At 35.8% G+C, this 12,720-nt stretch overlaps 1 protein-coding gene across 1 annotated transcript; it reads left to right on the top strand.

Moving 5' to 3' along the window:
* The first annotated feature begins 5,480 nt into the window (after positions 1-5,480).
* On the top strand, positions 5,481-6,191 carry GRX480 (Thioredoxin superfamily protein). The gene has a single exon (XM_022040779.2). It carries the CDS (start codon positions 5,570-5,572, stop codon positions 6,002-6,004), a length of 435 nt encoding a protein of 144 aa, XP_021896471.2. The 5' UTR covers positions 5,481-5,569; the 3' UTR covers positions 6,005-6,191.
* Positions 6,192-12,720: the final 6,529 nt, after the last annotated feature.

Genomic DNA, 12,720 nt, shown 5'->3' with positions numbered 1-12,720 from the left:
ATAGAAAATTTACCATCCGGGGAGATGCCTCAGTAGGGTACATTGGCACCTAAGCCCTTTTGTGGAACCCTCACCGCAGCCAGTTGCAAAAGGATCTTTGTCGGGAGCCTATTCTGTAGCCAATGCCAATTCCACTAACCATGTCGAGTGACTAGATCCCTAACCATTTGGGCTTCCTAGAATCATCAAGAAGTTGGTAGGCGAGGAGCTTAAGTGGCCTGTAACCTTGCAACCAATTATCCTCCCAGAACTGCACCATCATGTCGTCCCTGATGTGTCAAGCCAACCCTAAGCAGATATCCTCCCAGTGGCCACTTAATTTCCTCTATAGGTGGGAATAAGGTCCAGAATACTTGGTCTCACTATCCTGAAGATCCCATTAATACTTATATCGCAGAACCTTAACCCAAAAGAGGTGCGGCTGAGCAATGATATTAAAGCAAACTTTCATAATAAAGGCTTTATTGAGGGTCCTAAGGTTCATGATATCATTGCCTCCATGCGTGGTAGGCTGGCACATATCATGCCAGCTAACAAGACTCGTCTTCCTCACACTGTTGGAAGAGCCCCGAATGAAATCCCGTACTAACTGACAGATCTGATTACAAAAAAAGCTAGGAAGCATGGTAGTCTGCATGGTATAGGTCAGGATCGTCATGAGCACGAATTTGGGAGAGTAAACCTTCCAACCATAGATAAGCTGGTGGCCTTCGACCCAGAAAGCCTCCTACGTACATTGTCCCAAATATACTTGTAGGTGTCTTTAGTAACCTTACCATGCAAGAGCGGAAGTCCCAAGTACGTAGCCAGGTTATTAGAAACCTAGAACCTAAAACTGGAACTAATACGGGAAGCCTCCCCATCAGTAACGTCGTGAGAGAAAAAAATGTGCGTCTTGGACATGTTGATCTTGTGTTTGGAGCTTTGGCAGAACTCATCAAGGACCCTCTTAATAAGTTTTACCTGACTACTGGAAGCCTCACTAAATAGGATTAGGTCATCAGCAAAGAAGAGGTGCGAAAGTTAAGGGGCCCCCACACTCATAGTAAGCGAGCGCCAATTGCCACTACGGACTAACTAATTAATGTACTAAGACAAACACTCCATGAACAAGACAAAGATATATGGCGAGAGAGGGTAACCCTACCGAATGCCTTGCTAAGTAGTAAACTCCTTCGTGGCCACACCGTTCCAGAGGAGTTATGTAGAACCGGAGCTGATGCAATGCATGATGGTCCAAATCATATTATGGAGAAGGCCTACATTGCGAATAGTTTCTTCAATGAACCCCCAGCTGAGCCTGTCATAAGATGTCTCCAGGTCCACTTTAATTGCCATCTAACCTGTCTCGCCCTTTTTATGCCTCATCAAATAAATAACCTCTTGGGCCATGATAATATTATCTAAGATGCTCCGGCCTTCAACGAAACTAGTTTGCATTCCGTTAATCAACCCATACATAATATTCTTGAGCTTGTTGGTAATGATTTTGGTGATAATTTTATACGAGACATTAAACAAACTTATAAGTCGAAAATCTTTGATAGACTTGGGGCTCTCCACTTTAAGGATAAGAGTGATTAAGGTTTTATTCTTGCCAGGCTCTAACTTGCCTCCTTGAAAGATTGTAGTAGTCATGACATAGACCGAGTCACCAACAACGTCTTAATGGTGCTGAAAGAAGGCTGTTTGCAAACCGTCTGGACTAGGCACCTTGAGGGGTTTCATATCAAACAGAGCCACCAGGATCTCCTCCCTAGTGACTAACCTACTTATGGCAGTGACAATGTAAGAACTAAGAATGGGGAATCTATCCCGGATAGTGAAGGTAGTCCTACCAGGCTCATTTTCACAATACAGGGTATAAAAGAATTTAGTGGCCCTGTTGCTGAACCGATTCCATCCGAGATCCAATTCCTCGTATCATCTTAGAGCATAATAATCCTACTTCGTCTACGCCTAGCCATCGTACGAGCATGATAATAGGCAATATTCTTATCACCTAGAGAAATGAACTCACACCTCGACTTCTACATCCAATAGATTCCCTCTTGTAAGAAGATCACCTCGAGCTCTGGACGGATGGACACCTCAAGCCTACTCAAATACTTAGAAGAGGAATATTCAAGAGCCTTCTAGATGTCATTGATATGGGCCATTAACCACCTCTTCTTACAAAAAATATTTCTGAATACCATGGTGTTCCAAGCCTTAGCATGGTGAGAGAAATTATCCACAGTGGCTTGGAACGAGGTGCCCCCTTCTCATCTACTCCAAACAAGATTAGGGAACCCAAGATGGGTAAGCCAAGTGGTAAGGAAGCGGAATGGTGAGGGGTTCGGCATATGGGGAGTCCTAAAGTAAATGAGAAGAGGTTTGTGATCTGACTGGAGCTTGGGAAGGTGTTGTACAAAGGAGTCAGGAAACATGTCAAGCTAGGAAAAATTAACGAGGGCCCGATCAAGACATTGGAGCAAAGTTCCCCGTCGCCAAGTGAACATAGGTCCCACAAAATCAAGCTGAGAGAGGGCATTGTGGCTGAGGAACTGGGAGAAGAGAGGACAACCACCACTACCTCTAGTGGCTCCGCTCTGTCTATCATAGCCCTCAATTATCACATTGAAATCCCCCACGAGTAACTAAGGTTCCTGAATTGTACTACTTAGTTGAGAGAGATAAAGCCATAGGTAGCGACGCTTCTGTGCTTGGAGATTCCCATACACAGTAGTAAAAAAGACACCTAAATTGCTCCAATTGTAATGAATCTGGGTATGGATAAATTGGACATTATTCACTAGGATTCCCATTCGAATCGGATCATTCTAAAGAAACCAAAGACCCGCAGTGAATCCATGGACTTCCACACTATGAGATGAGTTCAACCCAAGACGACTAATAATATTATCCACCTTATCACCAGCAACGAGCGGCTCCATCAAAACAAGTAGCGACGGTCTGTATTACTGAACAAACGTTTAAAAAATATGGCTGACTTTGGGATTAACCGTACCTTGACAATTCTAAGTGAAAATTCTTAAATCCATAAAACAGAAGCTAAAAAAAAAAAACAAACTCTAACCTAATAAGGTATCTAACCATCAACAGCAGCGTGGCTGGACTTCCTATCAACTGATGTCAGGTCACCAGCGACATCCATTCTTGCGCGAGCATAACCCAAGATTTCACCTGTTGAAAGCGTCGACGCGTCCAGGACCTCTTCGCGCTGCTTATTCACCTCATGGTCACGACGCGATATTTTTCTCACACAGAATCCTGAACACCTCCGATCAGGAAGCCATAACGTCCTCTAGGTGTGAGGGGTCGACGGGAGAGCGTCAGGGTCCACAATTTTGTCCGACTCGTCATGGGTGTTCATTACACCCTGGTCATCAATCTGAATTACCGAGTGTCTGAGCAGGTCGAGAAGAGTTCAACCTTGATGGATCGAGGCTGCTGGGTCAAGGCTAACTGGGAGACCCATGTTTCCACCATTGGGTCTACTAGATTCGGGCTACTTAGTCCCATGCATTCTAGTCTTTTCTGGGCCTAGGCCCACGGGCATGTTATGAGAGCCCTGTCGACAGTCAATCGCACGACCCACCTCAACCTTATTTCCTTCCAATTTATTCCTTCTATTAAAGCCTTATTCCTCATCTTTCACGCTTTCATCGAGTTTGCCCAAATTTTCTTTCCTCTGTTCCTTTGCATTAACACCCCCACAAATAATCCCCCCAATTATGCATTCAAAACTATATTGATTGCATCTTCTTCCCATATCTGCGCAATTAACTCAAAGCGAGATTATGAGCCATTGCGGTCGGCAAATCCAGAACCATCCTTCTTCACAGTTTTGTCGTTCCTCTGTCCCTGTTGTATCACCTGCATCCATGGCTTAAATTTCTCTCCTTGTGCCGCTGGCTGTGGCGGAACAGGCTGATTTCTTCATTTACCTCGAAAGTCTTCTTTAGCCATGGCTTCCGTGGGCTTCCTAGAGTATTGTTCTCGGAGGTGGCCGTAACAACCGCAGTCAAAGCATATTGTTGGCAGCCCTTCATATTCCACCCGCTGAAGGTGCCCCTCGACCTGGATTTTGAAAATTAGGGGCTTGGTGAGGTCCACCGAGACGATTAAATGCACAAATTTTCCCCTCTCTGTTGACTCCGTGTTATAATCAATCCTCACTACTATACCAATTGTCTTAACAATGGCTCTCAACAACCCTTTGTGGTAGTATTGGATAGATAGCCCCGGAAATTGGGCCTAGGTAACCACTGATGTGATTCGGTCTTCATCGACTGAAAAAAAAGGTTGTCCATGGTTGCACCGTCAAGTAGTGTCCATAGATGACCCAAGGACCCCCCGGTTCAGTGCATGGGACTAATCATTAGGATCATTGAATTTTTTCAGGTAAAAATTGTTCTCAAGGTCAATCAATTGAACAATTCCCACAGGCCTCCATATTCTCGCCCAGGTTTGTGACACTAACATCCTCCCCTACCGATATCAGTCGGTCGAATCGTTCCCTCATTCTCACCTTTTTCGTCGAACGGTCATCATCCGAGCATGGTGGCGTCGTGCCTTTGTCGATAAACAAAAAGTTGTTCAGAGAGAGCATTTTAATTTTTAATTCTTTCTCTGCAGTGTCTTTAAGAACATCATGTCTTCTCCATATGTCTTGTATGCTCATTACAAACAACTTGTACTGCATTATGATTGTTACAATAGAGAGAGATTGGTGATCAACAAGTTAAGTTATTTAAAATTATTTGAAAAATTATTTTTTTAATATTTATTTACAAACAAAAAATTTATAAAATATTATCTAGAGTAATAGTTTAAATATTTTTTAATTACATAATCAAATTTTTTAATTAGTGATTGCAATAAATCTCACGTTAAACTTAAATTCTGTGATAAAAAAATGCCTAAACTATTTCTCTAAGGGAGATAGAGAAAACTAAGACAAGTCGAGGAAAGACAAACCTCCCTCGCAAAACCATACCCAAATTGAAGAAAATATTATTTTTTCAAAAAGGCCAAAAAAAATTTGAAATTATGATATCATCGTACACGTGGCTGAAAATGACAGGTTTTAGATAAATATAGGAGAAAACGGTGGACCAATAACGTTATCCTGCCACATGGCGTATTCACGCTGATGTGCAACAAAGACAAACCGTGTAATTTTGTGGATGACGTCATAACCCCTTCTGGATAGGATTTTGTCTTCTTCCTCCATAATCCAAAGATTTCACCCACCAACTTGCATTTTCCACTACATTGGGTTTAATTAAATTAAATTAAAATTAATTAATTCATTCATTAAATCATAAAGTTGTTAGTGAGAACAGCGGTGACGATAACTGGTGCGTAACACGGAATCAGTCCACAATGCGGGTGATGTAAAACGACGTCACCCACAATCCTGTGACGTACCACAACGCGTAACCACCGTTGACGTTAGAGTCTCCTCTTTTATCACCACCTCTTCTTTATATTCCCCCTCTCTCTTCCAGAATCTCTCAAATTCATCCTGAATCCAACACGCTGCCGTTTTGATATAATCTCAATGCAAGAAGCCATCCCTTACCGTTCCACTAATCTTCCTCTTCTCGCCGGAAAATCTCCCTCGTCGACGCCGTCTTTGTTACCTCGGTCGCCAGCGCGTGAGTCACGTGACGTGGCGAAAATGGTGGAGGAGAATGCGGTGATTGTGTTCGGGAGACGTGGGTGCTGCATGTGCCATGTGGTGAGGAAACTGTTGCTAGGGCACGGCGTGAACCCGCCGGTTTTTGAGATTGGGGAAGACGGAGGGGAGACGATAATTCGCGAGTTGTCGCGAGTTGGAGGGGATGATGATGGCGGTGGTAAGGGTGGAGTGATACAGTTACCGGCTGTTTTTGTGGGAGGGAAGTTGTTGGGAGGGTTGGATAGGGTTATGTCTGCTCATATCTCTGGTGAATTGGTACCAATTTTGAAGAAAGCTGGAGCTTTGTGGCTGTAAATTATTATTTTTTTTAATTTTTTTTTTCTCTTCCATCTTTTTTTTTTTGCCCTTTTTATTTGAATTTTGTTCCTGTTATGTTGCGGGAATATACTAATTTCTTTTAGATTTTAATTTCATAAAATAAAAATGCTTATATAAATATAGTAAAAATAACATTATAATTTAAAATTAATTCTATGTTTAATTTCAATTAGATAGTTTTTAGTTTATTTTTTAATTGAGATTAATATAAATGTACGATTGTTCGAATTGAATCCACAAATAAGATTAATTTAATTACAGATAAAACGTCTAAATTGCAAAAAATGATTAAGTATTAGCATAAATTTTCTAATATTAGCATAAACTACCTGCATTTTGTGATTCAATTAATTATAAATTTAATTAAAACATACATAAAAATAGCAGAGAATTTATTTATAAGTTTAGTTAATTTGAAATTATATAAATAAAATTATTAATTAAAAAATTAAACCCTTATAGAACTTTGTTTAAAAATTAGAATGGTACATTCTAAAATTTGTAAAAATCGATAAAATTTAGAACACTTAATTTAATTTTAAATAAATTTTATATTAACACAAATTTAATATTTTAAATAAAATTTTATAATTTTCTAATTTGAATAAACTTATATTAATTTTAAATATAAAACAAGGCAAATATACAAAAATTGATTTAAAATGCTTCTGGTGGTTAAGAAAGACATTTTAATTGTCAAAGGTCTCGAGGCACGACTTTAACTTTCGGTGAGAAGTTCGAGGGAAGGTCAACTAGTGGGAAAGCCACCAGGAATTGAAGGTCAACTGAAATATAAATCCACTACTCTTCAAACATATATATATATATATATATATGTTTATAAAGAAGAAAAATATATGAGTTTGTGAATACTTGGCCAAGTTTACGGTCGGTTGTGTAAAAATTAATTTATTTCCACCATAGATTTTGTTAGAATAAGTTTGATTACTTGAAAGTTTTAATTTCAAGAACTAATCCCAAATCATATGTGGGTTTTGGTTAATTAATAAATTAGACTAAGATAAATTGATTTCTTATGAAAATTCAGTAACCCATAAGAGAATTATTCTAATTTAAATTTAATAGAATACTAAATAATTTATGATTAGTTTATCATGTTATGGAGATAGAAAATAGTTGATATAGTATTTTACATAAATAGTTCTTCTATTCCACTTCCATAATAAATATGAACTTTAAATTGAGTATTTAAATTTTATTTTTCTCAAATAATATATTTTGACTATAAAAAATTATGAAATGTTTATTAAGTAAGAACAAATACTAAAAGTCTAAAAGCTTTTTAGTCCTAAAAGCTTTTTAAGCTCAATGTATCTTTTATGAGCTTTTTAACATGTAGCTTTTATTATTTTTGATCACATTCTTTAAACAATATACCATTCTTCAAAATATTTAGTTCTAATATAACTCGATAAAAATTATAATATTAACAATTCTACTTAAAGGATTTCTAGGACAACGTTACTGTTCATAACCTCGTTAAAGACAATCAAGAAAATTGAGTGATTGGTTTTATATCAAATATAAAGCATCAGTGATGGTTGGTTTAATGAGCTTCATGGAGTTATAGAGGGGCTCAAGGTCACTTGGAACATGAATATCATGAAGTTCAATTTTCTCACATTCTTATTGAAGGCAACATCTCTGTGGACCAACTGGTCTCCTAGATTTACTATATACTTTACTAGAATAATATTCGGGTCTGAAATTTGGTTCGTGATAAAATTTTTTTATTTATAAAATATATATAATTAAAAATATTATTTTAATTTAATTTTATTAAATTTTTTTGAGAAAAATAAGTTAGAGACGAAATTGAAAGTAATTTTGCAGAACATGGGTGGAATTTTGAGTTTTGAGGTCTTTTTGAAAGAAAAATTAGAAATAAGGGGTTAAAATATAAAAAGAAAAAATTTAGCTACGTAGGACGATCCAGTCAGCAACCATGACAAACTAGAGCACGCCGCGTGGCAAGAGATACTGATATCGGCGTCACGCGTGAGGCCATGTGGGTGATCCGCGTGACAAGAGATGCTGACATAGGCGTCACGCGTGAGGCCATGTGGGCGATCCACGTGCCCAGCGATCCGACGATCCAAATTAGTCTCGCGAGTGTGAATTGCTCAAATACATTCTCTCTTTAAGCGCGATTAGATGTATAAGATCAATCACGATGAGTAACCCATATTCACCCACGCAATCAGCCTAAATAAGTAACGATCAGACAACTCTCTTCACTCCATATCTATGCGAATGGACGGTCTAGATCAATGCGGGATATGTATATAAACATCGCGTCACAAGAGAACCCTAACCTTAGCCGCACCTGCCCTCGTCGGAAAAGAAGGACCAGGTGTCGCTATACTGGAGCCACCGCTAACTGCAAAAAAAGGTGAAATTCTCCCCTACCCACTTGGAATTCGATTCCGAGTCTCACTATAGCCATATCGGAGTAAGATGGACAATGGGTGAGCCGAAAATCACAAGTAAAGCTCGATGGAGCCACCGCAGTCGAAACTTTAAAACCCCTTTGATGAGTCCCTTCTTGTTTCTAGTTTTACACAATTTTTCGATAATTACATTTACCGTCCTTTTCTGTGCAGGTTAGCCGAAAAAAAAAATCCAACCGCGAAGGAGAATCGACAGAGCCACTGCACCCAGAGACTCGCCGTCGTTAGGTTTGGTTTCTTGTAATTTCTGGCCAACTGAGGCCCTCTATTCTGTTTTTCTGCAAGAATACGTGTAACTAGCCAAAACAAGGCGAACCGCCGTTATGGGCGGCGGAGCCGGCACTAGAGCACGACGGTGCTGCCGCACTGGAACCCTAAAATTGGTCGGAAAGGATTTTTAACACCGATTTTGAATTTTTGGGGTATTTATAGGTATGTGACGAGTATTTTGAATTCTCGCAAGAAAAATTCAGGAAACTTGAGACCCATTAGGAGGCACAGTAGATAGTACAATATTTCGAAACATCGATTCAGGTAATGATCCCTCACCCTATTCTTGGTTATGATAAATTGAGGATTAATAATCGATAATTGTGTATTTTATGAAAAAATTAGAAAAATTCTAAAAATATTACAGGTCACTGGTGGATCCGGAACCGGTTAGTTCACATTTGTCCTGATTCCATATTTATTTTCCTATACTAGCTACATTTGCTTACTATTATACTCTGTGTAATTGAATTAATAGTTTTTATAATCTTCTCGATTATTTGGTTTCTCCTGCATTGTTTATTCGGTATTCTAGTTATTGATTATTTGGTTATGCTAAACTATATCGCTAGTTTAAGTGTCATTTGAATTAATTTATGAATATAAAATGAGATATTGGTATGCTTTAGTGGTTATTTAGATGATGAGAGTCTAAATAAAAGAAAACTTACTGGGCATCCTGGGAAAGGGTGGACGGAACTGGTACATAGGGAATTCTACCGTGGACATTACATCCATTGGATGAGGTTGAAAAGTTCTATACCGGAAAGATTTTGGGAGATATGGTTCATTCTCATCCCGGACGGGGTATCGAGACGATAGTGTTTTTGGCACTCATTACCGAACGGGGTATGAGAACAGTCGGGTTAATTGTCAAATCTTGATATTGGGTTCATGAATAGATGGATATTCGTATAGACCCCCAAATATCCTAATAAGTAGGTTAAAAAGGAATGATTGTTGATCCTATGCATGAAATTAAAATATCATTTGGTTAATTGTCTTCATAAGTTGATTTTGAAAAAAATTGTAATAGCAAGTATCGAATAAAAAATTTTAAAGATATATATATTTACTTAAAACAAAGACTCCATTAGTTATTTTCTGATTTTTACCAACATTTAGTTTTTCGTATTAGTGATTAATGTGATATTCTTACTGGATTAGCGTAACTCACAATTTTCTTAACCATTTTAGATAAAGAAGATCAAGATCCATATCCCGATTAGCAAGAGGGTTGTGAATAATCAATCTCCCGGACTTCCTTTAAGTGCTAGTGAAGGTTGTATTAGTATAGTTATTTATTTATTTTTCTTTAATTATTGTTTGTGTTTTATGAACCACATAGAATGGATATTTCCGTAACCCTATTGGACAATTCAATTTATTGTGTAAGTGATGTAAATCCTAACATTATTACTCACTTTTACATTAAATTATAAATTTATTTCATTTAAGGTTCCGGGCTTCTACAACTTGATATCACTACTCTTACTGACCAATTAACACTTTTTTTGGACTATTGTGATGATATAACTTAGGTCTATCGTGTTAGAAATAAGAGTTTGTAGGAACCTACTGAACTATTTAGGGGAGATAAGTTCGGTTTAGTCGATTAATTTTTCTAATTTGATTGACACGACTCAATTTATTCGGTTAATTAGTTTGGTTGCAGTTTGCCAGTCTGGTGAATTAAACTTATTATTATTATTTTATTTTATAGCTTTTATGTATAAATTATAATTATATATGATATAATATATAAAATTTAATAATAAAATCCCAAATTCTTTCCCCTTCCCCCTTCCACTAACCTTTTAGTTGAACCAAAGGTCCAAAACTACTCATTCTCTTCACTTGCTACAAGACTCAAAGTTCTCTAAGTTCTCTTCTCTCATCTTTGTGATTGTCTCTCTCATCTCAAGTCAAGTCTCTCTTTAAACTCATGTGATCTCTATTCACGGTCACCTCTAATCCCCCACAACATCACTCTCAATTTGAGTCTTTAAGTTATTTGAATTTTCTCATTTACAGTTGAAAAAAGATTTTTTGAAAATCATTTAAATGGTATTTGAAAAGTCAAGAAAAAATTGTCTAAGACATCTCAAAATATTTTGAGAACTAAATTATGAGAATTTTTATCTAAAAAATGTGACTATCCATGTGTAGCACATTGTGCCTACACCTTCAAATTATATTGGAAGCTAACAGAATTTAAAAAGACGAGAAAAACAGTCATTTAAGAACATTAGTGCTTTCACCTATCTAGACTTGTATCTAATGGATAATTTCGGACAAGTGCTTTTAAATATTGTAAACCACTTCATTTAATATAAGATTTTAAGCATTTAAAGTTTAAAACTCATATATCTTTTTGCTTTTCTTGAGCATCATATTTTATTTCTTGAGTTTCATGTTGTACATCCACTATTTAGATATAGAAAAATATTAAGCTTAATTCTTATATTCCTCTTTGGAAGTTATAAGAAATGAGTGAGAATTTTTTTGGACTAAAAGTATTGAAGGAACGCTTATGAGAAAGATGTACCTTGTTGGCTTTTAGTAAAACAACCTCTGAAAAAGGTGCAATTTACCAACCTTATGTAACCTAAACATTGTGTGTATTTTATCGACTTACAGAAAAGCAAGTGTGGTAAAAGATGTAACTTATCGACATTAAGGAAAACAAGCATTTTGAAAGGTACAACTTGTTGACTCCATGTAAATAAACATTTTGAAATGTATAACTTGTTGACCTTGGGTAAAATAAGCAAGTGTAATTGATGAGTCTATAATGAAATTCTCAAGTGGTGACTTGAGAAAATAACATGGACATGAATTAGGTTGAACTTCTATAAATGATATTCACATCTTCTCTCCATTATTCTTTCTTTAATTGATTTTGAGTTGAATTAATTATGATTAAAGTGCGTTAATTAAAGCTGAAATTAACATTTTGTTGATATGTTGAAATTAGTTAATTATAATTAAAGTAGATTAATAAAAACTGAGGTTAATATTTTCTAATTCACATTTTTTTTGTTGACAAAACTCGTTTAGAATCAACTTATTTTGAGTTTAAAGTTTTGAGATTATTAAATTACGCTTAAATTATAATAAATTTAATAGACCAAATTCACTCCCCTCATATGCTACTTTAACTATTGGGTTAGGCTTAAAATCGATCAATAAGTATTTAAGTGCTAACTTCTAACTTAAATTGATTAGTAACGACCCTTTTAAATTTCTTGAAATCTCATATTTTATTTTAGTAAAACCTTATTGTATTACATCATTCGGATTGTGACGATAATGTCTAACTTATGTTAGTCATTTGATTATGAATCCTTATAAACTATGTTTAAGTCTTATCATTATAAACTCATTGTGGTCTTTTTTTTGGTTTTTACGGATTAATACATATTTATTATTAAAAATTTGTAATAGCGCGGTAAAATTAAATACTTGTTTCTTATTATTAAAATAACTCATTATAATTCATTTGGAAAGAAACATCATAATGTCTACAATGCATTTAATATAATTGACTTCGAGGAACATAATATTAGCAACATAAATATCATATTCCATATGTTAAATTTTATTTTTGGGAAGTCACACACATTAATGTGATCCATTTGTTTCAATTACTATTGCATCATAGCAAATTTCATATTTTTTACTTTATATTTATATGTTTGAAATATTTAATTTCTGCCTCCCAATTGAACATATAAGGATAAGTTTAACAATTAATTATTTAGTAAAATTATAATGTATGTGCTTAATTGTTGTTTTGATAAAAAATTTATACAATTTAATCTGTATATATATATATATCATAAAATAATTATATTTTCATATTTACCGTTTATGATTTAATTTAAAATGATTATATTATTATTTTTTTTAAAAAATAATATTCATTTTATATTATACATGATTAATGAT

This window comes from Carica papaya, chromosome 7 (genome assembly GCF_054855325.1).
Source record: "Carica papaya isolate Zhongbai chromosome 7, ASM5485532v1, whole genome shotgun sequence".
Taxonomy (NCBI): domain Eukaryota; kingdom Viridiplantae; phylum Streptophyta; class Magnoliopsida; order Brassicales; family Caricaceae; genus Carica; species Carica papaya.
The sequence above is the reverse complement of the archived record's forward strand: the minus strand, read 5'-3'. Positions and strand labels throughout refer to the sequence as shown.

Coding starts and splice junctions, on each gene's coding strand:
- GRX480 (XM_022040779.2), top strand. CDS start 5,570: ATGCAAGAAGCCATCCCTTACCGTTCCACTAATCTTCCTCTTCTCGCC.